This window comes from Mirounga angustirostris, unplaced genomic scaffold (genome assembly GCF_029215605.1).
Source record: "Mirounga angustirostris isolate CCGP_5_RB_7025 unplaced genomic scaffold, mMirAng1.0.hap1 SCAF_13, whole genome shotgun sequence".
Lineage (NCBI taxonomy): Eukaryota > Metazoa > Chordata > Mammalia > Carnivora > Phocidae > Mirounga > Mirounga angustirostris.
The window spans coordinates 73,718,349-73,746,022 of NW_026991721.1; the positions used below are offsets into that span (position 1 = coordinate 73,718,349).

At 39.5% G+C, this 27,674-nt stretch overlaps 1 protein-coding gene across 4 annotated transcripts in view; it reads right to left on the reverse strand.

The window, feature by feature from the left end:
* Nucleotides 1-2,993: 2,993 nt before the first annotated feature.
* Nucleotides 2,994-27,674, reverse strand: part of MTMR2 (myotubularin related protein 2) — a 117,033-nt gene continuing 92,352 nt past the window's right edge. For all 4 annotated transcript variants that reach the window (XM_064577178.1, XM_064577179.1, XM_064577180.1 and 1 more), the window contains 6 exons: nt 19,465-19,650; nt 16,376-16,582; nt 10,695-10,787; nt 7,363-7,476; nt 5,076-5,252; nt 2,994-4,381 (listed from right to left, as the gene is read on the reverse strand). In XM_064577178.1, coding sequence (XP_064433248.1) covers nt 4,220-4,381; nt 5,076-5,252; nt 7,363-7,476; nt 10,695-10,787; nt 16,376-16,582; nt 19,465-19,650 — 939 coding nt within the window. In that variant the 3' untranslated portion in view covers nt 2,994-4,219. The remainder of the gene's footprint in view (nt 4,382-5,075; nt 5,253-7,362; nt 7,477-10,694; nt 10,788-16,375; nt 16,583-19,464; nt 19,651-27,674) is intronic.

Here is a 27,674-nt window from a genome sequence, read left to right on the forward strand (position 1 = left end):
TTGTTTTTTTGTTTTTTACCTATCCAGCCACTCTGTGCCTTTTGGTAAACTCAATCCATTTTACATGGAGGGGGATTATTGATATGTGAGGAATTACTACGGCCATTTTATCTTTTGCCTTCTAGTTTCTCTCTCCGTTGTTTCTTTTTCCTTCTGTTTCTGTCTACCTTTGTAAGCTGGTGTTTGTCCTTGGTGATTTGCTCAGTCTCCTTTTTTTGTTTTGGGTCTTTGCTCTAAATTTTTGCTTTATGGTTACCAGAAGTTTTACTAAATAAAACATCTCATTGGGGGGGTGGGGGGGAGAGTCATTTTATGCTGATAAAAGTTTATCTTCATTTACTAATTTCATCCTTTTATACTTTATTAGATGTCACAAATGATCTCATTATGCTGTGAATTGTTACCAGATTTTAATAGCTATCATTTTTAATGCTCTTTAACCTTTATGCTGCAGTTATTTTTTATTCTAAAATAGTTTTCTGTTGATCACCTTAAGAAGGTTGTGTATTGAGATCTTTTCAGCTGGAAGATCTACTTCTGATGTTTCTTGTAAGGCAGTGTTAGTGGTGGTGAACTCTCACATTTTACTGGTTTGGGAAATCCTTTGTTTCTCTTTCATATCAAGGATAACTTTGCCACTTAAGAGTATTTTTGCCTGGCAATTTTTATCTTTTCGATTGTTTGAATAGGTCATTCCATTCTCTCCTAGCCTGTAGAATTTGTGCTGAGAAATCTGATAGCCTAATGGGGGTTGGTGGGGGGGGGGGGGGGAGGTTCCCTTGTAGATTTTTTCCCCTGGCTTTATCATTGACTTTTGACAGTTTCATTACAATGTGTCTTGGAGAAAGTCTATTAAGCTTTGTATTCTTGTATATCCAGTTCCTTCCCCCGGTTTAGGAAGTTTTCAACCGTTATTTCTATAAACTGTGCCTCCTCTTCTCTTTCTGGTATAACCATTAATCTTATGTTAGCTTTTCTAATGGAGTCTGGTAATTGTTATAGGTTGTGTCCACCTTTTAAATATCTTAGTTCTCTCGCCTCTTCCTCCTGAATCATTTCTAAACCCTTATCTTCCAGCTTGCTTATTCTCTCTTCCATCTGATCTCCATTTCCAATGCTCTCTAATACATTCTTCATTTCAATGAGTTTGTCAGCTTCAGATTTTCATTTTGGTTCTTTTTTAGAATTTCAATCTCTTTGGGAAAGTACTTCTTAATGTTCATTAATTTTATTCCTAAGTTCATTGAATTGCCTTTCTGGATTTCCTTATAGCTTGTTGAATTTTGTCCTGTTTTGAATTCTTTATCAGTTAAATTGTAGTATTCCATGTCTTTGGGTACCATTGCTGGAGAATTGTCATTGCCTTTTTGTGATCCTGTGTTACCATGATTTTTCATAGTGTTCAATGAAATGCGCCTGTGCTGCCACATTTAAAGTAGCAACACCTTTCTTATTTACCGAAGGCTTTGATTTTAATAATTCATCAGGTTGGCAGTTAGAAGCCTTTCTTTTGTTTTCCAGAAGGTGGTGCTATAGCACTAGCTTTTGGGTTTTCTTACTGGAAGTGACTCCCTGCTAAAGTTTGACGTGTGCTTAAAGAAGATGGTGTTAAAAAAACACACGGGGGGGGGGGGGGGCGCCTGTGTGGCTCAGTGGGTTGGGCGTCTCCTGGTCTCAGCTCAGGTGATGATCTCAAGGGTCTTGAGATCCAGCCCCACCTCTGCTCCATGGGAGGTGCACAGTGCAGTCAGCCTGAGACTCCCTCTCCCTCTGCCCCTCACCCCATGCATGCACGCCCATCTTCTCTCTCAAATAAAATCTTTGGTTTGGTTTTGTTTTTTAAAGACTAGAAGCAGGGTGGGGGGAGGATGTGTGCTTGGCACTTGGGGCTTTAGGTGTGCCCAGGGTCTGGTAGGGCAGTCCCAGACTGGGGGATTCCCAAAGGCCCGTGGATGGGCCTCTTGCTGGAATCCCAGGGCATATGGCAGGAAACATGTCCCTTCAGCTCTCTTTGGCGGTTTTTTCTTCCCCTCTACCCAGTCATGGAGGTGTCTCCTCAGAAATCTAGGTGTTCCTGAAAAGCAACAGAACCCTCTAGCTGCAGCCAATGCAGCTGAGCACTTTCAGTTACCCCCTTCTCTCTCTACCGCTAGAGAGGTCACCGCCACATAACTCCCTTGGCTCCATAGCTTCCTTTGACTTCCAAGTGCACAGATGGATGTCCCCGTGTGATGTGCAGAGGCGCTTATATTCAGTTATGGATGTCCAATGGGTTGTTAAATCAAAGGGGAAGAAAGAGGAATGTCTCATGCCATCATGATCCTGACTTTACCACCAGGGGATTATCTTAAATGCACTCACTCCACTTTGGAGACTCCTGTGGAAGGTGAAAAGGAAACCCGTGGAAAGTCTTAAAATGGTTAAGTGATAGATTTGCATTTAGATTGCTCTGGCCTTTGAATGGAATTTAAAGCGGATGTGAGGGTATTGAGGCTGGAAGTTTGAAATTCTGGATCTCTTCAGTTATCCATATTCTTTTATGTGATATCAGACCAAGATGATCAAGGCTTAAATAAGGAAAATGGTAGAATGGACAGAAAAGAATGGACATGTAAAATATGTGGAATAGAAAACTTAGCTTCAGTTGGTAGGCTGGCCACTTAAATACCGTTACTACTTTACTTAAAATGAGTATCATACAAAGACCAAATCATCTTGGTACTAATTTTGCTAATCCTGGAGGTACTAAGAGAAATTACAGTTCCTCACCACGAGACCCAAGAACAGGGCTGAGGTCCAGACTATGGTGAATTAACAAGTGAAAGAATACTGCATTTTTGAGTACTGTTTGATTTGAGTATTAGAAGCAAAACGGGTTGAAATTGAACATTTCAATTTGGAGCAGGTGCTAAGCCACCCCTTTCTTCAAAAACTTTCCAAATAACATTTTTGCAAAAGACATTTCAGGCAGACAACTTAGGATAAGGACAACGTTTTAAAAGTCAGTTGAAATTTCCTTTTAATTAAAGACCCAAGGGACAAGAAGCTCCTTTGTTACAGTACATAACATATGGCTCTTAAGAGATCAGGGAGTCAAATGTTTCTACCAGGGCTGAACTGTTACCGGCAGGTGAACACTGAAGCAGTATTTCCTTTACTGGCATTGAGACTAATACATTTGTACGTGCAGTAAGTTCTTTGGTAGACTTAATCTTTCAGTGGAATTACAGAATTTGCCAAGTAGTAAAATATTTTATGTAAAATTTGAGCATCGTATTTCTCACCCATAAGCTATTTGTACAGCCTTCAGGAAAAAAGTCAATCCTAGTGAACTTTTAAAATATTGCCTCAAAACTTAACCAGTTAACTTCTGTGTTCAGACACACAAAAAAAACATTATTGCATAAATGCAATAAAGTAAGGTAATAATGAATTTGTAAAATACGTTTCATTATGTTTCTGGTAACTGGGCAAACGGAAACTAATCTGAAGGGTGTAGAATTCTTCGAAACCCTGGACGGCTACCACTTCTTCCTCCTCAGTCCCGCCCCCGCCCCCAAGCCCATCTCCAAGGCGTCTGTCTGGAACAGCTAGCTACTACATCTTCAATACATACGCCAGTAAGGACAGCAGAAATTTCCAACTACTACTAACGCCATAATAGCCTCAAGACTTTGCCATATCAGATATGAAGAGAGTGGGTGCAGAAGGGTGATCAAAGTAAATTACTACAGAAAAGAAAAACCCACGACGGGGGAAGGGAGTGTCTACTGATTTCTGAGCTTTCGGGCCATCGAGGCTCAGTATCTGTATAATGCCACGGAATTGCAGGGTCGGTGTGCTGAGATAAATGGGATGCTCCTTCCCTTTGTGCCACGAGTTCTCTTCCAGCAAGAGGTATGTTTCTGAAGTGGTCTGTATTTTGATTTTAAAATCAGAAACTTGTTCCCACTGTGGATCTGGTATTGAAGCATCTTAATATTCTTTGGGTGACTTAGAAGATTAGTGGCATAATCGTGTAATTACATACAGGGTTATTTCACACACGCCACCTGCACTGCCACAGTTCTAAACCCATCCTGGAGGGATTTAAAATAAATACAGCAACTGCACTTCTCCCGGGGGTACGTTCTAACTTCAGAAGACTGAAGTTAGACTCCTAAAGCTGCCACTGTAATCCAGAGTTCATGGCAATGCCGGTCCCCCTTGAACAGTCCCTTCATACAACAGTTTGGACAGGAGTGACACACTGTGCAGGAGAACTGGCTCTCTCGGAGGATGAGGTTGATCGGTTGGAAATCTCTCTCTGGAGTTCCTCTACTTTTTTCTGAAGCTCTGCTCGTTTAGCAAGAAGTTCTTTATATCTGTTGTGAATGGGCTCCTACAAGAACAAAACACCATAATGTCATTCAACGAGGCAATCCTAAACAAACCCATAGTCAAATTGTTCTGGTACGTGGTCCTTTCCCTAAGTGCTGCAATATGCATTTTCTCTGCTCTGGGGACCAGGCCGACCTTTCCAGCGCATCGGTGAGAATTAACTGGACTCTCTTGACAACACTGCTCTTTGAGTGGCTTTCCCAGTGCCCCCAAGTATCTTCTGCCGCTGGTACTTAAATCCAAAAACAACTAAGTAACAAGACAATCTAAAAGCCAAAACTCAAAAAGATTTCCTATCACTTGGTTGCAGATTTTTAGACTTTTAAGCAGTTCTAAGTAGTATATATTCCATAACATGTTTCAAAATGGACCAGAATCTGCCAGGCTTTTAATTTTCTTAAAGCTATTTCCTCAAACCTATTAAAAGGACCTGCAGAAGTCATCCAATCCACCACACTCATTTTCCTGAGGAGGGACAAAAAGACAGTGATTCATCCAAGACCATACATACAAGCAAAAGCAGGGCAAGAATCAAGTATATTGCTGCCCCCCATGTAGTGCTTTTTCTACTATACAATTATAACTATTAAGAGGAAAAAAAGAAAGTTTTAAATATATCTAATTTTACTAGTTGCTTTAAAGGTGACGAACCTAACCGATGAAAACTCCCAGGGTCTACCGGAGAGCATGCGTACCTGTGGTTTCATCCGGGGATTCCACCTGACGTAATATCCCACCCAGAGCTCTAGGTGGCGCATGCTGGCTACTGGATAAAGGACGTGATTGGAGTAGCTCCCATAGAGAGGATTAGTGAAGTCTTCCAGCTGGCTATTTATGTAAGACCACAGTGACACAGTCCTTTTAGGAAGATTCTGTAAAGAAAGTAACATAGGTATTTTTGATTATTAACATCTCTTTAGAGGGAGAGGACATGGACACTTCAGTAATAGCCCCACTTTCATTCAAACCAGAGAATACTAGAAAACACTGCAGTTCATTCAAAAGTTAAACAAGTTCCCACACCAGCAATTCCACTCAGGTCTATATACCAAGAGAATAGAAACACATGCACACAAAAACCTGTACACAGACGTTCAAATCAGCATCCTCATAAGAGCAAAAGGAAGAAACAACCCAAAAGTCCATCAACTGATAAAATGGATAAAATTGGTATATTTATATAACGGAATAATACTTCACCATGAAAAGGAATAAAGTACTGATGCATACTACAGATTGAACCTTGGAAACATGCTAAGTGAAAGAAGCCAGACACAAAGGCCTCATCTTGAATGATTCCATTTATAGGATGTATCCAGAAGGGGCAAAACCAGAGAGGAGTGATGGCCAAGGGACCAGGAGAGGAGACTAGGGAGAAACTGCACAAACAGGGACACGGTTACCTCTCAATGTTCCGAAGCTAATAGTGGCAATAGTTGTACGACTCTATATAAACTGAAAACTACTAAATTATACACTTTTAATTTTATGGACTGCAAATTACAGCTCAGCAAAAAAGATTCTTTTCTTAAAATCAAGATATAGTTAAATCCTATTCAAGCCTCTCAGAAGATGAGAAAAAAGTATCTTTGGAACTTATTAGGTATTTTTACTTATCTAACATTCGGTAAGTTTTTTTTGTTTTTTGGGTTTTTTTTTTAAGATTTTATTTATTTATTTGAGAGTGAGAGAGAGCATGAGCAGGGTGAAGGGCAGAGGGAGAAGCAGGCTTCCCACTGAGTGGGGAGCCCAATGCAGGGCTCAATCCCAGGACTCCAGGATCATGACCCGAGCCGAAGACAGACACTTTAATCAACTGAGCCACCCAGGCGCCCCAACATTCGGTAAGTTCTTAAGCGCCTCCTCTGCATGGGAATACTGACTGCAGGCTGGCCACTGAAGATACGGTGTATTCAAAATTTCCTGGGGTGCCTGGATGGCTCAGTCGGTTAAGCGTCTGCCTTCGGCTCAGGTCATGATCTCGGGATCCTGGGATCAAGTCCCATGTGGTCGGGCTCCCTGCTTGGCGGGGAGCCTGCTTCACCCTCTTCCTCTGCTGCTCCCCACCTCTTCTGTGCTCGCTCTCTCAAATAAATAAATAAAATCTTAAAAATAAAATTTTAATACCTGCCTTCAAGGAACTTACAGTCTGCTACATGGTAATTACTGTAGTGTTTTGTAGTTTGTTTTATTTAGCCACACAATAGTAAGTACTATTTTTCCCAATTTACCAAAGCAGAAATGAACTTGCCCAAGGTTACACCAGCTAAGATTTCAACCCAGGCAGCCTGGCTCCAGAGCAAGCACTCCCAGCATGAATAAAACTAGTCTGTAACCACATTTTTAGAATGAAAATTGATGCAGAGGGAGACACCAAGAGGATTTGGAATTTCATACATAGGATAGATAATGTATTTTGAGGTCAGAAGTAAAACTTGAAACGTCATCCTTACAGGGTTTCTTCTAAGTAATACCAACCACTTACCAATGATGTCTCTGGTGAAGCAGGGAAATGGTAACTTTCTACATAGTATCTCTTCAGTGTTTGGATGTTTTACAGTATTATTTTATAATTAAAAAAAATTAAAATGGCTCATATGTATGCACAATGTATTTGGGGATCTCTTCATTCGTATGTATATTTTTTCCTAATTAGATTTTTCTGCACCTGCTTTGAAGGATTTCCATCCTGCAAGGACTGGAGCTCCTAAGATTACACAGACTTCAGTTCTCTTTAGCAGACACTACTATTCACCTGTAAACGCACCTGGTACCTTCAGCCTCGCACCAGAGGTACTTAAAAACAAATCAGGCTCAGATATATGGAGAGAAGTCATCATATTACAGTATGTGAGAATAAAACATGACCAAAGAAATCATCCAAGAGGACTATTAAGTTGAAATCTATCAGAGAATGCCCCCTCCTAGGGAACATCACACATATTGGGAGTAGAGCGGGGAGGGTCATGGCTCATATTTTACCTCTTTTCCTCTCTGATGTTCACTGTTACAGAGGAATGTTCCAAATAAACAGCTATATAGATGGTCCAAAATGGTAATGAGAAAATATTCATTGAATTCAAAAGCTGTAGGAAACTGCAAATTGAATACCACAAACATAAAATTATTAGGACATTTTTTCAAGCATATTCATCCCCATATATGGGCAGATTCTTTGTAATACTTCTTAAAATTAGGTTAAACAATATTCAAAAACTATGTATTTCTAAGCCATTATGGCCTTATCTGTTTCGTTTTCTGTTCAAAAATCACTCTACCACTTTTCTGAGATTTCTCCCCAAGAGAAATCCTTTTCTTGTGCAGCAAGAGTTTGAATGGTGTGACCCTGGTGTGTTCCTGTATCTCCTGTATCTGTTAATCCTAAACGTGGAGAGGGATGAATTTTGACTTTGGCAAACCTGGCAACCCTTAGCCTTTCTTTGCCAAAAATGACCATAAACAACGTAATAAGATTTTCTTTAAATTTTCAGCAACATAGTTTTGGTTTTAGGAATTACACAAAAAATATCACTGTCTCCAGAAAATGTCAGCAATGCACAAAAATAAAGATCCAAGGCAGACGTGCAGATCACTTAAAAGCCAGCCTAGTCAAACCTGAGTATCCTGTAATCCGGTACTTTGGCAGCCTCTTTCTAACAAAAAGAAAATGCACTTTCTCTTTAACCTAGGACAAGAGCTTGGCTAGATATCTTAATATTACGTAAACAACCAACTTGGGGGGGGAGGGGACTTATCAAGGATGGATGACAGACGCCAGGAGGGAAAGAGTTCGTATAATACATCCTTATCCATCTAATACTTCAAAATTTTCAAGTAGTCTCCTTGAAACTGGTACCAATTCTAGGACTGTGAAAAAGAAATTCTGTGAATATTTGGACTGCAGATTTGGGGACTAAACATCGGTTCCAAGTTTTTCATAGAATGACCCCTACCTAGTAGTGCAAGAAAACAGCCTGAAGCGCATGCACAAGGGATAGGGATGAAACCACCTTTGCCTCGACATTTCCTAAATTTAGAAGCAGGGTAATACGGCAAATTTCTCGAACAATGAAGGCTAACTAGCCTGCCTTGAATGATAATTTCTGTGGCTGCAAAGCTGAACCAGGTGACCGAAGCACATACCAACAAAAAGCCAACTACCTGTAAGAAACTTGGTCAAATCCCATTCATTCATTACAAAATAAACCCCATCCCCTGTATTGTTAGACACCCTGAACAGCCTTATTAGCCAACTGTGAATGCGCGGACATAGAAAAACAGCCATCCAAAGGAGCTAAGCCTGTCCTCAGTTTCTCATCTTTTTGGACAAAGCACATGCCCAGTCATGAGAAGACGAGAGCTGCAACAGCGGCAGCTCCCCACCACATAATGGGGGTAGCAGAGCAGAACCGCTGGGAGCACAGGAGGAATAGTTCCTCCTCCTAACGGGTTTACAATCTGAAGGGCCCTTCCCCAACTGCTTCCTGACCCAGGAGTGAGGGGCTGCGGCCGAGGGTGCGGGGACAGGTAGACTCTGGCTAATCACCACATAACTGGTGTCATTTTGACAAATGTGCTTACTTAAGTCTCTGCACCAAAGTTCAATTATTTGTAAAACTGGCGATTGCCAATAAGCATGCCTACCATGTTCTATGTTCCAGAATATCATACAGAAAAACAGAACTAGGTATCTAAAATAAAGACTCATCACTATATGATGTATTTTCAGTTCTATCAGAGAAACGTAAGAGTAAACTGATTTTCTATGCAGTAACTTAAGCTCAAAATTCAAGTGAAGCTGCTTTTAGATCTGTAGCATGCGATAAGTGAACACAACTACCGAGGAAGATACTTAGAGTGTACTCTTCTATGCAAACAACTGGCAAATGTGATTTTATTACTAACAAACCACAACTAATATATTCACACATGTTGCCCCTTCAAGGTAATCGCCCTGGGGAAGCAGTACACCCAGCTATCAATGGTGCCATGGTTTCAAACAGCTTTTAGAGCCTTTTTAGAGGGCATATTTACTTTTTGCCAAGAGTCAAATGTTATTTTAAAATCAAATATGGTAATGGTCAATAGTGGGCCTTCTTGTTTTTGGTCAAACACCCAAAAAAGGATTGGCAAGGATCTGTAGAGCTGCTATACTAACTCAAGAGCAATCCCAAAGGAAAAATTCAAACCTAGTCCAAGAAGTAGTAAACACCATTAACTATGCGGTTAGTATCTCCCCTCCTCCCAACACACCAAGGGCATTTTATACAACAGAACTGGAACTATCATACATATTTGCAGTATATACATTAAAATACCAGCCTCATCATACCATAGTCGTATCTACTACAACACTTCATTTAACCCAGCAGCTTTCAAAATAACCCACCCAAACTGATACATGCTTCCAGGGGAGATGCTTAAAAAAGTAAAAGTCATTGGTGTATTTCCCCTGAAGATCACCATTCGTTTTCTTTTAATGAAATAACAGGATTTTCTTGAAGCCAAAGTATAATCCTCAAGCAAAGCAGAGCCAGCAACCGCCCTATTTTATATTCATGTGGCAGGCTCACGAGAAACAAACCAGACTCCCAGTTGTCTGGGGTCTAATAAACCCTTGGCTAAATAATTAGCTGATATAGCAGTGAGCTGTAGCCAAGGTCTGAGATGATTTCTCTTGAGTTAAATATTTTTAAGACACCAACGCTTTGCCTCACTAGTGAAGTGATCCCATAATAAACCAGGTGTTTTTCAATCTCCTCTGATATCTTTCCAAAAGAAAATCCATTACTATTAATATTTCAAATCAGTTTGCTAGAAAGTTAATAGAAGGTCTAAAAAACAATCTCTCCATACCTAAGAACAAAAAGAACTGAATCTATTACATACCTACCTACCCATAATTCCCACATAAACATATTTTTCCATTAAAATTACTTAAAATAGGATTTTATTTTGCTTGAGTGACCTAGCCTATCTCTTCATTTCTTTACCTCTACCTTTCTTAGCAATGTATAGATGAGCTTCCGGGTAAATATATTGCCATTATTTAACTACTTGTCCAAAACGAAGGAGGAAACCTCTTGGGTTATTATTAATGCTACTGGTTGAAATTTGAAGTGTTTAATACGATCTCCAAATAATATCCTTTAACTTAGTTCATAATGTAACAACAAGTAATAGTTCTATTACCGAGAAATCTTCCAAGAATTTCCATTTTACATGAAATGCAGGATAGTTAATCACTCACCAAACCTCCCAATTCTGGATGGCTTAAAAGAAAGATGTAAGAATGACTATCCCAGAGAAGTTACCTGTCTTGTCATTTGCCAGACACAGTCAATAAACTGAAGAAAAACAGGCGATCTGTCTGCATCTGCATGGTTCTTATCTCCATGGCCAAGTCTCTGAAGCAGAAAGAGTCAAATATGAGTTTTGTGGAATTTTTTTTCATGGAAATAACTTTATTTTCCAATAAAAGTAGTATCTTCTAATATTTTTTAAAGTTCAAAAGTCTTTTTAAGAGAGCACAGCAAGGGGGAGCCTGGGTGGCTCAGTCACTTAAGGGTCTGCCTTCGGCTCAGGTCATGATCCCAGGGTCCTGGAATCGAGTCCCACATTGGGCTCCCTGCTCTCTGGGGGGCCTGCTTCTCCCTCTGCCCCTCTCTCTCACTGGCTTGTCCTCTCTCAAAAATAAATAAAATCTTAAAAAAATAAATTTAAAAAAGTAAAAGCACAGCAAGGAAAACAGAAATCACTCACAGTCTTACCAAGCAAAAGTCTCTATTACCATTTTGATGTACAAACTGCCAGATTTTTTTCTGACATGAGATGCTTGTAATAGGAAATCACAACTTTGTTTATTAAGTGGAACCCAGATCTTAAAAGGTTAATAATGGAAGACAGGAGCAGTCAGACCCCAGAACCCAGATATCTTTGTCCCAGAGATTTAATATTCCCTAAATATTGACAGTTACTTGGGGACCTGGGTGGCTCAGTTGGCTGAACATCTGCCTTCAGCTCACGTCATGATCCCGGGATCCCAGGATCGAGTCCCGCATCGGGCTCCCTGCTCGGCAGGGTGTCTGCTTCTCCCTCTGCCTCTCCCCCTGCTCATGCTCGCTCGCTCTCTCTCTCTCAAATAAATAAAATCTTTAAAAATAAATAATTAATTAATTAAAAATACATATATTAACAGTTACTTATCCAACAGCCTCAGGAAGCACCCGTCTCCTTTAACAACCTGGCCAGTGAGTGCAGGAGACCTGTTGTTATCTTAGCTCAGCTGTCTTTATCAAGAAGAATCACATCAGCACAAACTCTTGAAAACCTTTAAGGAATGCTTGACATCTGCCTTCCAAGCCTGGATTCACCTACTTTCTCAGTTTTTTCTCTTCTAAGGACGTTTGCCCCAGATGACTGAAACAGACCCTCCACACTCCAACAAAACAGTGATTCTAAGAGTCTGGTTCATAAATTTCCAGGGTCAGGGCGGGGGGGTCTGTGACATCAAAACCATTTTCAGAATAATACTAAGACATTATTTGCCTTTTTCAATGCACTGACATTTACACTGATGGTGCGAAAGTGACGAAGGAGAAAATTCTGGGTTCCTTAGGAGAAACCAAGCAAGGCACTGGAATCAAGCTGGTCGAGTCGTGTCATATCCTGCCTTGCCACACACTCGCAGTTAAATGAAGGGGGGGGAGCCAGTTTCTTTGATGAAGCAGTAAATATTAATCCTGTTAAATCTCTCCCCTTAAGGACAGCCTGTGTAACAAAATGGGAAATACACATAATATTCTTTTGCTGCAAACGTAAGTTGATGGTACAAAACACCACCTTTTCATGGAACATCTTTTGACTTGAAAGAACAACTGACATATGAACTATGGTTATTAAGACTTGAAAGTCCTGAAGACCTTTTTTTTTTAATGTACAAAGTGAATGTGTCATCTCAAGGAACACTATGATAAAATTCAAGCTTCGAGTGCACATTAGATCTTTGGAAAACTACCTGCCACTATAAGCTTGATAATAGACTTTTCTGATAAAATCATTGGTGATACTCACAAATGAGGTATTATGATAGTATATAAGGAAATGCATTAACATTGGAAGAGCTGTATAAGTCAGTAAGGCAGTATTTTCCAAAATAACCAATCCCTGATGTACAGAATCATGCATGGGTAAAAGTTCTATTCAAAGCGCAAGACAGACCAATGGAATTTAATGGAACAAACAACGAAAAACTCATTGATCTAGTTTTGGATTCCACATTACAAGTAACCTCGAAGAAATTAGCATTTGTTAAATTTTGGCACAGTATGAAGACTATCCACAACTCCCTGAAAAAGCTTTTAAGACACTCTCTGATTTTCAACCTGCATATCTGTGTGTGGTCAGATTTTCCTCATTTACTTTAACAGCACACATTGCAATAAACTGAATGTGGAAGTAGTTGTGAAATTCGGCTGTCTTCTAATAAACCAGACATGAAAGGAATTTGCAAAAAATGTAAAACAATGCCACTCTTCACATCAAATTTCTGTTGTTGTTGTTTTGGAAAATACAGTTAGTTTTCTTTAAAATTTTATTTAGGTTAATATATAGTAGTACTATGTCCTGAATGTTTGTGTCCCCCGCCTCCCCCCCAAAAAATTCATGTTGAAATCCTAATGCCAGATGTAATGGCAGGAGTCCTCGTCTGGGAGCTGCTAGTCATGAGGGCAGAAGCCCAATAAAGGGGTTAGTGTTATCAAAAGACCCCACGGAGCTCTCTCGTTCTCATCACCATGTGAGGACACAGAGAGGTTGAAAATCTACAAACCACAATCTAGGGTCTTCCACGGAACCTGACTATGCTGACACCGTGACCTTGGATTTCCAGCCTTCAAAACTGTGAGAAATAAATTTTTTTTTAAAGATTTTATTTATTTATTTGACAGAGAGAGACAGCGAGAGAGGGAACACAAGCAGGGGGAGTGGGAGAGGGAGAAGCAAACTTCCCATGGAGCAGGGAGCCCGATGCGGGGCTTGATCCCAGGACCCTGGGACCATGACCTGAGCCGAAGGCAGACGCTTAACGACTGAGCCACCCAGGTGCCCCGAGAAATAAATTTCTGTTGAAATTTTACAAGCCACCCAGTGTGTGGTATTATGTTAGAGCAACCCAAACAGACTAAGAAAGGTTTATTATTTAATTAATATTTAAAAATTTTTTTAAATTTAATTTCTAATATGGTAAATATTGGTAGATACAAACCATATAAACAAAGTTCTTTGGGGTCATCAAGAATTGTTAAGAATGGAAAGAGATCCTGACATCATGACTCATTACCCTATATTAACCAGGTGAATGTACCCTCTTGACCAGTTGTCTTTTAATTGTCAAATTCTCCTTTCAGATAAACGGGGGGGGGGGGGGGGGGTGATGGAGTAGGGAACCAGAGTTAGCAATCTAGGAATCCACAGCAACTTCCAACAGTCTTAAATGTTTACTATTTTGGTCACATTGATATGAACACGTGCAACTCTGGATGACTAACACTTCATTCTTTGAAGTAAGAGGGTTTTTGTAATGTTTTTTTCGTGGTTAGTTTATTTTAGAGAGAACTCAAAAATGTGAGCCATCTGAAAAGATACTCCAGATGCCCAATTTTATTTAACAGTTCAAGTTCAAAAGAGCAGCCTACCTTTAAATGTCTGTTTCTTTCAAGTTAACTGTTGACTCTTGAGCAACACGGATTGTACGCGAGTTCACTTAAATGTGGATTTTTTACAGAACTGTAAATGTATTTTCTCTTATGATTTTCTTAGTAACATGTCCTTTTGTCAGCTTACTTTATTGTAAGAATACAGTATATCATACATACAACATAAAAAACACGTGTTAATCGACGATCTTATTGGTAAGATTTCTGTCAACCATTAAGTTCTGGGGAGGAGTCAACAGTTATATGTGGATTTTTTTTTTTTTAAAGATTTTATTTATTTATTTGAGAGAGAGAGAATGAGAGACAGAGAGCACGAGAGGGAGGAGGGTCAGAGGGAGAAGCAGACTCCCCGCCGAGCAGGGAGCCCGATGCGGGACTCGATCCCGGGACTCCAGGATCATGACCTGAGCCAAAGGCAGTCGCTTAACCAACTGAGCCACCCAGGCGCCCTATATGTGGATTTTTGACTGCACTCCTAACCCCCACATTGTGCATTGTGCAAGGGTCATCTGTATTTATAAACACTGCTGGTCTGCCCTGGGAACTACAGAATAGTAAAGGTTAACATTCGAGACAGCCCCTGGTAAACATCTTTCAGAAAGTCTCTCAGCTAATCTAGGAAAACACTCTCAGCGGCTTCAACGCCTCTGACAATCTGACTCTCCCCCTCCATGATTCTCTAACCCCATCCTTCCCTCAACTCTACTCTTGCCAAGCTCAGTCCCATCTAGACTTTTGCTCACCCTGTTCCTCCTTTTGGGGAAAATATTCCTACTCCTCACTCTAAATTCTATGATTACAACTAACAGAGATGAGCAATATATGAAAACCAAGGCCTACACGGTTACTGTTCTCAAGTTTTCTGATTGCAAATTTAGTGTTTAGCAGAAACACAACTAAAAACCACATGAATGTTTATTTAATTAAAAGGTGCATGAATCTGGGGCACCTGGGTGGCTCAGTTGGTTAAGCGACTGCCTTCGGCTCAGGTCATGATCCTGGAGTCCCGGGATCGAGTCCCGCATCGGGCTCCCTGCTCGGCGGGGAGTCTGCTTCTCCCTCTGACCCTCCTCCCTCTCGTGCTCTCTGTCTCTCATTCTCTCTCTCTCAAATAAATAAATAAATAAATCTTTAAAAAAAAAAAAAGGTGCATGAATCCAAAGTATGATATAGCAAAAAAGCAAAACTGAAAGCTTAGTATCCTTTGAAAGGGACATAATAACCCCATTCCTCTATTTTAGGAACTGTGATTAGTTCTGGGTACCATATTTGATGAAAGACATGACCTAAGTCCGGTGGACAACTGGGGTGAAGAGGGGATTGAGATGGGAAACCCTGAAGAAAATGAATGCTTAGCCAGAAGAACTAAAGTTTATGCATGACATGGGTAGACAACTACTTCCAAATACTTGAAGGGCTATCTTATTTGGTTAAGTAGTCATATTTGTTCTTGTCTTCAAAAGGGAAATGGGAAGGAAATTTTGGTCCACTATGAGGAAGAACTTTCTAGTAGGCAGACTTTCTGAAGTGAGACTGGACAGCCTGAGGAAGAGCCTGACTGCTGCTTTGTGGAGGTGTAAATGCAGAAACTGAACAATCATTTCATGGGGACACCGCAGAAGACATCCAACAATGAGGCCTGGACACTGAGGTCCTGGCAACTCAGATCTGACACGAACAACAACATCAAAAGGCACTGAGGCAAACGGAGGGCACGAAAATTTGTCCTTTCCATAAAACCAACTGCAACACTCTCCATACATATGCTCATTACAGTGTTAGTACTTTAAGAAGGATAATCGAAAAGCCGTTTTATTCCCCACTCTGAGTTAAATTTTTTTTTTCTCTGATATTTCTTTTGGTCCCAGCCTGATTTTTTTAAGACCCTGTTCCTGTGTGAGCACTGCTACTCTGAAGTATTCTTAAATTAAGAATAACAATTAAGCCATCCTTGGCTTCTTTTGCATGGAGATCAGAAGAGGCCTGTAATTCCACAACCACTCCTGCTAATCTGCATTTAAAGGCAGAGACAGGGGCACAAATGAAGGCATGGTACCTGATGTCGTCGCCCTCCCCCAGCACTCATCACAGAAGAGACACATGACCCGACAGCATGAGAGGCTATCCTACCGCTTTCCACAACTAACGAGAAAGTTCTCTCTAGAAGTTCACCCCTTTAGTAAAGGGGTTGTTTCCGCTGAGTAATGAATAAAAAACACTGTTTTCACATGCCTTATGCAGGATGCATGTCATACATGGAGTCAGGGTTCTTTACTCACGAGCTGAAATCGATGACCAAAGCTTAGCCATTCTTTTTCCACAAGGACTTCAAAGCCTCGGATGCTCCGATAGTACCCATCGAGCATGAGCATGGCAAGGGAAGTCAGCTGAGCTGTGCGGTCCCAGCCGTCACTGCAATGCACTATCACAGATGTCTTCCCGGACTCTACCTTGTCAGCAATCCGGAGAGCCCCTGCAAGAATGAGCTGCCAAACAGATTTTTAAGTGAAATTTTTAAAAAATTAAGTGCTTCCTTCTTCAAAATTAACTAACACAGTTTTACTACAGATGACTGTCTCAATAACACATGAAGAAAAAAACATCAGTCCCTTCCTAAAAAGAATTCTTTTTTTTTTTTTTTTTTTTTATTTGATAGAGAGAGACACAGTGAGAGCAGGAACACAAGCAGGGGGAGTGAGAGGGGGAGAAGCAGGCTTCCCGCTGAGCAGGGAGCCCGATGCGCGGCTCGATCCCAGGACTCCGGGATCATGACCCGAGCTGAAGGCAGACACTTAACGACTGAGCCACCCAGGCACCCCACCTAAAAAGAATTCTTGTAAGTGGCAGAAGATCTATATTTTGCCTTTGTACCTAGAAAAATCTCATAAATCCAGGCTCCTATTGATCTGAACAATGAAAGAGTCAAATGATGGGTATCTCTGGGTTCTGTACAAATCAACAGTATGAGTGAGAGAAAAGAAGGATTAAGTTTTAAAGAGATCTGTTTCTAAGAATCTTCAAATATTCCAAGATCATCTATTTAAATAAAAAATAATATGCCAAAGGAAGTCATACACATTAAACAATCCCTACTTAACCAAAACAGAATAAATATGAAAGCAATGAAATTGGATCTCTCTTAACTCTATAGCTTCTATAGCATTTCTTTTACTGTTTTTATATATGTCACAGAGCTTACAGCAAGCACAGTACAGAACTTTAAAGCTACTTTTCTGTTATCAGTATGAATGACAAATTCTCATCAGATCAATATATTACTATGTCAACTGGTATTTGAAATAATTTCAGTTATTTTTTTAAATATGCAGACAGTGCAAAGTATCTTTTCTGAAGTTGATCTTGAGTTAAAACTAGACAGAATTAGATATAACCAAATAAGAAACACAAAAGTATAATATTCTTTAAAATGAATAATACAGTCCCATTCTTCTCTGCAATGGCTAGACCATACATACTTAGAGAACAGTATGGGTCCACAAACACGGATCAGAATGAAAGAAAGTAGATTTTCTAGGCTTGGAGAATCTCGTGATAACTTCCTTTTGATTTTAACTATAGGCATATTCTGGAACTGGGGTACTCCGAAGCAATGTCAATCTTGACTATGCATCAGAGTCACCTGTGAGCATTTTTTTAAGTGTCTGGGCTCCATTCTTCACTATTCCTGGCTTACTATTTTAAATATCTTCCACTTGTAATTCAGTGGATATCGAGACTTAGGAATCACCGACCCAAAGGATTAGAACAGCTGGAAAGTTAAAACTGACCAGGAAGTTATCCAAAGTGGTCACCTTTCTTCCATGGTCATCTCCCTCCCTCCTTCCCTCCTTTCCTCCGCTCCCCCCTTCTTTCCTTCCTTCTTTCACTTATAAAATAAACATTTTGGAGTGCCTTACGATGTGGAAGGCTCTGCTCTAAGTGCTGGAGACAGCAGTGAACCAAAGAGACAAAGGGCTGGTACATTCTACTCCAGCGAGGCCAGCCAGATGCAAGTAAATAAGAAAATACGTACTGTGCCAGAGGCACTGCCCCCTGCTGGTGGAGCTGTTATTTTGTAAGGTGTGGTTGGGAAAGGCCTTTCTGAGAAGGTGTTATTTGAGCAGAGTTCTGAAGAAGGTGAGCAGGTAGCTTTGCTGGTGTGAGGACTGCGGGTGGAGAAGGCAGTCCAGGCACAGCCGATCTCTTATACCTCTAAGGAGACTTGTTTCTGTTAGAGCAAGCTTTTTGGAGAGACTGTTCTATGCGCTGGTGGAATGCCTTGCAATTTACTGAAGCTGACACTGCAATTTATGTTTGCTTTCGCTTCCAATCAAGTGTTACTGTTTACTATTTACACTTCACGGGCTGTAACAGATGGGCCCCCAGAACATGCTCTCTGACTGAGGAGTGTGTGCACTCTGCTACACTCAAGCTTCTAAGCATCTGGGAGAGCAAAAATAAAAATAATCTCGAATTCTCAATTAGGTCAATTTGGCCTTCTCTTCAGTTCTGCCCGAATTTTAGATTCGAATGTGAGTACATGTCTGCTCCTTATCATGAAAACTCTCATTTCCCTTTATTTCACAGTATGAATGTGTATGTGGCTATAGAAGTCTGTATCTCGGTACGCTGTGTTACTGAAATTTAGAACACGGATGAAAAAAGTTATGTAACCATACAAAGTGCGATCACATCCGGTGTTCCAAACATGCCAGTGACAGGCTGGGCACATTAGTGTTCACAGGGCAGTCTCCACATCATTTAGCCTTCAAACCCTTCGTTCAACTGCTTCGCCTCCCTTCTCTGACCAGAATGCCTCTCACTTCACTAGTCGAGCAACACAGATTTAGCGGGTGCCTGTTATTCACACACACAGTGCTGCCCTAGCTCCTGAGGGGTCCAAAAACACTAATAAATTACCCAGCCCAGGTTTCCATGAATTAGGAATATACTCCAGCTGACACAAAGTAATTAACTGAAGTGTAAGGTCTTACCTAATGAGTTGGAAAGAGAAAGTAAAGTGAAAAGTGCAGAGACAATGGAAGTGGGTGCGATCCGGGAAGACTTCATGGAAGAGAAGAAATCGGAACTGGGGTCTGAAGGATGGGTAGAATTCAGACAGGGCGGGGAAGAGAGGGGAAGAGAAGACCACAACAGAACCAAACGCACAGTATAGAAAACTAATTCATTCAAGCAACACACCTTAGAAGTACTTACAATTTTCAAAGCAGTTATCAATTTTTTCATTATACAGAAAGATACCTTCATCTTAAGTTCAACTGTAAGAAAAGTGCCAAAAGAGAGGGGCAGAGAAAGTCCTTGTCTGATATTCTGTAATAATATAAGGAAATAATAACATATACCTAACCTTAATATGTTCAAGCCAGTGAGTAGATTCCAAGTTAGACAACCAGTGAGTCTCCTCAATGTTAGGGTACACAATCTCCTTCAGTTTTCGTAATGATTCTCTCATAACGTGAATATTGTGGATATCCAGAAAAATGAGTTCTGCATTTTGATAGGCATCTTCACTCTCATAACCTCCACCCTTCGCCTGGGGAAAAAAAGCACACACCACAGGAAATCATAAATGAATGCATGTAAACATATGTGAAAAAGTGCCATAAAATATCCAGTAACATGAAAGATGATACATATTATTTTCTTTTTCTTTTTTTTTAAGATCTTATTTATTTGAGAGAAAGAGAGAGTGACAAAGAGCACAAGCTGGGGTGGGAAGACAGTAGGGACAGAGGGAGAGGGAGAAGCAGACTCCCCACTGAGCAGGGAGCCCGATGCAGGGCTGGATCCTGGAAACCTGGGATCATAACCTGAGCTGAAGGCAGATGCTTAACTGACTGAGCCACCCAGGCGCCCCGATGATAAATATTACTGATGAATAGGAAAACTCCATGGGAAAATGTCAATGGCTCAGGACATCTTAACACAGCCACTCCCTACTACACGTTCTTCTTTATGAAACAGGAATATACACTCTAACCCTGACTTCCTTATGTGGCTGTTTTAAATTAAATGTGATGCCATATATGAAGGTCCTTAAACATTTTTAAAGCACTAAATTTTTCCTACCTATATTTCCAGTTCTACCCAAGCATAATTTATTAGAGAAGACTGAAATCACCAGCTCTGTATGCCGGGACGACGTCTAGCTAGTTTCGTACTGGCCCATGCTTCTTCACCTCCCTTCCTTGTCACCTCATTTTAATCTTAATATTTGCAAAATGCTTTGCAATCATAATGACTTGCTTCTATTTCAACCACATAATTATTTCCAAATAAAAAGACGGAACAAGTATAACAGCACAGAATACCATAGCATACTAAGATAGCCACTGTATAAAAAAATTAAGTGTTCATATGACTCACACCATTGAAAACTACAAAACCCACCAACGCCTAACCAACAACAGATTACCAAAAAACAGAAGGTCTGCTTCTAACACTGACAGTCTGGGAAATAGTTTGGATTCAAGACTGGCACAGCTACAAAGTTAACAGTGTTTCAGTGGGTACCTGTTAACAAGGATTATTCCTGGAGCATGGGAACTGAACAGGTCAGGGGTAAGAGACACTTTCAGTTCAAATTGGTTGCAACAAATTCTAGAAAGATGGCAGTGGAAACTACAGAGGCCAGTCACACAAACAAACAGAAAATGCTCTGGAATCAGACAGTTGTAGAACTTTGTGAGTATACTAAAAACACTGAAATATATACTTGAAAAGAGTGTGTTTTCTGGCATGTGTATTAGATTTCAAAAAAGTTGACATTTAAAAGAAAACAGAACAACTAGACAGTAAAACCAAAAACACACAAATCATTTAAAACAGAAATGGGGACAAAGCATTCTGTGAAACCCCAAAACCACCCACAGCCACAAGATCTGAATGCTGTCAGTTAATGTGTGGGAAGAAGCAGAGGAAGCGATGGATATAAAAGGACTGGAGAACAGGAGAACCATGAGAGAGCCTTACACTTTTTAGTGTTTGTTCTTCCCGTGTTGGCCTTCATCTTCCAGAACTATAGGGAAGCCCAACAGGTCAATCTAAGAAGTGCAGCTGAAAACCAGGAAGGGTTCCGTCCATTCTAACAGCCCATGAATCTAACGGATCTACAGTAGATCTAAAGGGGCCAAAGCAGTCTAACCTTCCTGAACTCTCCTAACAGACCAGCCAGGGATTGCTTCTGCTAATAAGCACATCATCAAAATTGAGCAGACAGAGTCAACAGAGGCAAAGGAAGAGAAGGTCCAGAGAAATAAGACAAAGGAAAAGAAGTTTCAGGTAAGGGAATGGGGTGGGGGAGGTACTGGGTGGGAGAGACAGGACAGAGCCAGGAAATCCCAGAAAGTAAGACTTCATATTTTTTAATGCTACATGCAAACAATAAAAGAGGCAGCTCAGTGAAATTAGTTCTAACTTCTGGGTACACCTAACTTCTGAGCCATGGCTTCTAACTGAACCAACCACCCTGAAGGTTCAGGAAAACTAATTTCACCTAAAAATGAATAATAGGAAAGGATCAAGGTCAAGTCCCATAGGCGCTATCTTAAAAAGAGAATGAGCAGTATTCATAACATATCCTCTGAAAATGCCTCTCAACACTGAAATCTCTTTTCAAGCAAGCTAAAGACATTAAAAAATAATACCAGGCATGAAAAACCAAATAAATTGGAATTAGAAAACTCAAAAATGAAGTGACAGAACTTGGGAACAAATTAGAAATAAAAGGAAAAAAATCAGGAAGACTAAAGAAGAAGAAACACAAGAGTAAATAATACAGCAGATAACAAGTTAAAAGAAAGAGAGAAAAGGAAAATACTTAAAACCAAAATGAAATTAGAAAGACATAAGAAGGAGTCAAGAGAAAGTGACAAATGATGAAGAAAGGTGAAGAAGAGCCAACACAAGAGTCCTGAAGAAGAAAGTCAGAACAAGGAAACAGAATGCTAAGAACAATGATTAAAGAAAACTGCATGTATTTTTTTAAAAAATTGGAAATTACATATTGAAACAGCACACATGCATACCTGAGAATACAGACCCAGAACACACAGCATGGAGACATATTCTGGCAATAACTGTACTTCAAAGGAAAAGAAAAAAGTCCTTTGAACATCCAAGTAAAAAGAGTGACGTAGAAGGTAAAGAAATCTAGTTTATCGTTAGCCTTTGAAGCTTTATGCCAAAAGAAAATAAGCAACATATTTAAGAAACTCAGGAAAATCACATGTAAGCTAAGGGTTTTATGTCCAGCCAAACTGACTTTCAAACTTTAATAAAGGACACAAGCTCCTATTAGCATACAAACACTCAGAGTATTGTTCCCACGAATGCTTGCTGAAATATTTAGAGAACAACTTCAGATGATGATGATGATAATAATAATAATAATAATGTCTAGAAAGTCATCCATATACAAATTGCTTGTGAGCATAAAATATACAGCTATTTGTCGAAGTCAGAGGTAAAAGGGAAACTGTTCAAAAGGGAGAACGTGTTAAGGCTATATCCGCTGACAATGTCAATATAATACAATGTATTTAAAAGTGGGGGAGGATGGGGAGAGCAAGTGAAAAACAATTAACTTTCCAGAAGGTACTGGTGATGGTGGTATTAATATTATTATTCTGAGACTGGTAGGATAAAGCACACAAGTAATTATGAAACATACATATCATCCCCTGAGTCTTTGAGAACCGGGATTGCTGGTGTGGAAGAAAGGAGATACATATGTAATTTAGAAGAAGCTACGTAAAAATTGTTTAGCACTGGATTTAAATTGAAAACACCAGTAGGAACTCTTGAGGTACTTTACCTCTAAAAATATGTAAATATTCCCTAATCCTATTCACTGGAAAGACCTCAAAACAGTACAAATCCAGTAGCAGATATCCTCAGCACCCCAGACGATGGTTTGCAACACCATTTGGTACTAATAGGAATGAGAACTTCTTGGAGAAATAGCTGTTTTGGGCACCTGTGTGGCTCAGTTGGTTAAGTGTTTGCCTTCAGCTCAGGTCATGATCTCAGGGTCCTGGGATACAGCTCCACATGGGGCTCCCTGCTCAGCAGGGAATCTGCTTTTCCCTCTCCCTCTGCCACTCCCACCTGCTTGTGTTCTCTCTCCCTCTTTATCTCAAATTAAAAAAAAAATCTTAAAAAAAAGAAAGAAAAAAGAAAAGAAAAGAAATAGCTGTTTCGAGGCTGTGGCTAGGCAATGCACAAGACTTTCTGATGAGTCTGGTATATCTCCCTATGCCAGATAGCGAAGATTACTACAGTTATATCAAAAGAACTCAGGAGATAACTTGAAAAGCCTCCCTCTGACCAAAGATGAGAAATTTTAACTTCAAAAAAATATTATCTGCGATGGATTAGAAGATGTTGAATATGTTTAAATACATGCATTCATGACGATACTTTAAAAAATCAGTCACCTTCATGGGATGACAGGAAGTAAGCTCATCACTGGGAAAACTGACCTAAATTGATGGTTAACCAAACTATAGATAAAAGAAAGTGTTTCTTTACAGAAAGAGTTCAACCAATAACTGAAAGAGAAATCATGAAATTAAAACACCACCATTTTGGAGTTAATGTATCTAGGCACTGAGCATTAACAGCTGCTAACACCCCAAAACAGAGAATCAGCCACAAATGATGTGCCTCCTGATATGTTCCCTATAGCCTTGCCAAAGGTATCGAACCTGGATCTGAATAAACCTCTAAATTTATGTGGAAGAAATTCAAAGGACAGAAAAAAGTTGAACCATACCATGCATGCAACAGCAAAACTTGGGACTATGGAAAACTCTACAGATAAAAGGTCAAGAAAAGAAAGTGAAAGGCAAGGGGAAGATTACAGATTAAGAGAGACTTAAAACACAATATTTAAAAAAACAAGGCTAAACTTGAGTCTAGGGATATATACTTCAGTAATGAAATATAAAGAAATGCAACAAGATGACTATTATAAAAGTTAGGATAGCGGTTACTTTTAGTACAGTTAGAAGGCTGAAGCAGGGCACCCATGGAAGACTTAGTGGCTGGCAAAGTTTTAATTCTTGACATGGGTCATGACTGCAAAAGGATTTGTCATATTCAAATTGATTAGGTTATAAAAAACGTTGAGAGTTCAGGTTACAAGTATTTGTTGCAACAAGGATGTACATTTTTGCAAATTAAAAAGCCAGGGGGTAGGTGTGGAGATTGGGTGAAGGTAGTCAAAAGGTACAAACTTCCACTTAAAAGATAAGTTCTGATGACTACTGTTAACCATACTATATTATATATTTGAAAGTTGCTAAGAAAACAGACCTTACAAATTCTCATCACAAGGAAAAAGAAATTTGTGATTATATGAGATGATGGATGTTAACTAAACTTATTGTGGTGATCATTTCATAATATATACACATATCAAATCATTATATTGTACACCTCAAAATTATGCAATGTTCTACATCAATTATATCTCAGTAAAACCAGGGGGAAAGACATCAGGCTGGTAAACTGAACCGACCTTCCTGACGAATACTGACTGTATGTAACAAAACTCTTAAAAAACACATATTTTAAATTTTGATACAGTCATTGTATATGTAGGATACTCTTTTAAGGAAATAAAGATGCCAACAAATGATATTTATTTCAGTGATATTTAAAATACTAAATACTTAAACACCCAATACGAGAAAAATGACTAAATGAATAATGACACAGCTGTAATAAGTACTATTACAGTGTTTTTCAAGAATATTGTATTAGATGAAATAATTCCTATAGTATTAAGAGAAAAACCAAAGAAACAAAATAATCAACATATAAGTGTACCAAAAAATAATGGGGGAAAATACAGCAAAATATTAGTGGATATGGGTGATTTTAATTTCCTTTATCTATGCCTGCCGAGTTTTTCTATACTGTCTAGTACATATCTTGTAACCAGGAAAATGTACCAATAAATAAAATATATCAGTTGTTAAAAAAAGGGGGGCTTTCCATACTGACATATGTAAGAGAATGCTTTAAAAAAATAAGATAGGGAATATAACTTTGCCTTACCACCTTTTCTGCATTACATTTCTCCTTCCTTCTCCTCTCATGCTAGAAAACATACTAAGTCTCTCTCCTGCTAATTCAGAGTAGAGTTTTGGAAGGGAAACAAGTAATGACTGGAAAAATACATGCTAGTCCCTGTGCTGCAAGCTTCACGTACTCATTATCTCATTTCTCCTTTAAGGGGAAACATTTACAGTTTAATAGAGAATGCCTGCAACTCACAATGCCCTCAAAACACTAAATAGGATGGAAATAATTAGGCACACGCACCATAATTTAATTAAAAGGATGATCATCCCACCATTGTTTATAAAAGCAAAAAACCCAGAAATAAACTAAATATCCAGTAACAGTTGATATTATTAGTTCTTGTACCATTAAAATAATGTTATAGATAAATGTTTATTGGCACAGAAAGATACAGTGTCAGTGTTTTAAAAAAGAAGTTACAATTATCCCACTGTTTCAAATATATGTGTGCATGCATATACTCATAGGTCCAGAAGTACAACCAAATTTTAATGATGTTACAGGATTTAGAGTGTTTTAAAATATGTTCTTCTTTTTGCTCATCTGCATTAGCTGATTCTATAATACAGATACATTGTTTCTTGGGGGTTAAAAAGGTAACTTACTAAAGCTAATTTATTTTTTTTTTTTATTTTTTTTTTTAAATTTTTTTTTTTTCAAAGATTTTATTTATTTATTTGACAGAGACAGAGATAGCAAGAGCAGGAACACAAGCAGCGGGAGTGGGAGAGGGAGAAGCAGGCTTCCTGCTGAGCCGGGAGCCCGATGTGGGACTCGATCCCAGGACCCTGGGATCATGACCTGAGCCGAAGGCAGACGCTTAACGACTGAGCCACCCAGGCGCCCTAAAGCTAATTTATATCCCTTCTCTCTCCTTCGCCTATGGCAGATTTTGTCAACCAGGCAAAAATTTCTATTTCCACAATGTAAATATTTGTTCTACAGCAGAAACCAGGGCAATTGCTCCAGCTAAGTGCAAGTATGCAGTGTGAATAACTTGATTAGGTGAAGGGCAGGGAGAAGGGGGCATCACTGGCCACTGAGAACACTGCTTTCCAATTCCTACAGCCATGCTGGGCAGAGTTTAGTCAGACATACGCTCAGTTAGTTGTCAAGTTTGGAGAAGGGAGAAGGAAACCAGTTAACTGCTGAATAGTTATTTATTATGTACATGAGCACAGGGTTATGCACTACTTTTTATTAGATGAGTTTTGCCCCCAAGACAAGCCCGTTAGCTATTATTATTCTCATTTTGCAAATGAGCAAATTAAGGTCTAAAAAGAGTAAATAAACCATCCCCACATGCCACTTCACTTTGGCTGCATCAGAGCCAGCTGGTGCATGTGTAGCCCACATAGAAGACACCCAGCGAGTGGCCATGGGGATTGTTTCTGGGCCCTATGGGTCTGAAACATTGGAGGAAGAAAAATATGTTCCACATGAAAAAACAAACTAAAACACCAGAAAAAAACCTTAATGAAATGGAGATAAATAATTTACCTGATAAAGAATTCAAAGTAATGGTCATTAAAGGTGCTCACCAAACTTGAAGAATGGATGAACACAGTAAGAACTTCACCAAAGATATAGAAAATTTTAGAAAGTACCAAACAGAAGTCACAGAACTGAATAATTAAACTGAAAAATGCAAGAGGGGTTCAACAGCAGACCAGATGAAACAGAAGACAGAATCAGTGAGCTGGAAGACAGCGTAGTGGAACTCATCCAAAAAGAATTTTTGCAAAAACAAAAAAGAATTTTTAAAAAGTGAACATAGCCTGGGGCACCTCGGTGGCTCAGTTGGTTAGGCGACTGCCTTCGGCTCAGGTCATGATCCCAGGGTCCTGGGATCGAGCCCCGCATCGGGCTCCCTGCTCAGTGGGAAGCCTGCTTCTCCCTCTCCCACCCCCCAACTTGTGTTCCCTCTCTCACTGTCTCTCTCTCTCCCTCGCTCAATTAAATAATCTTAAAAAAAAAAAATTTTTTTTTTAAAGTGAACATAGCTTAAGGGACCTATGGGTCAACATAAACTGAAATGACATTTGCATTATAGGGGAGCCAGGAGAAGAGCAAGAAAAAGGGGCAGAAAACTTATTTGAAGAAATAATGGCTAAAACTTTCCCTAGAGAAAGAGGCATTTCAGTCCAGAGAGTTGAAATAAGATAAACCCAAAAAGAGCCATACCAAGTCACATTATAATTAAAATGTCAAAAGTTAAGGATAGGAGAAAATCTCAAAAACAGCAGGAGAAAAACAACTTGTTAAATACAAAGAAACCTCTATAAGACAATCAGCAGTATTTTTAGCAGAAACTGTGTAGGCCAGAAAAGAGTGGCATGATATATTCAAAGTACTGAAAGGAAAACCTTCCTACCAAGAATATTCTTTCTGGCAAGGTTATCATTCAGAATTGAAGAAGAGATTAAGAGCTTTCCAGACAAACAAAAGCTAAAAGAGTGTATCAGA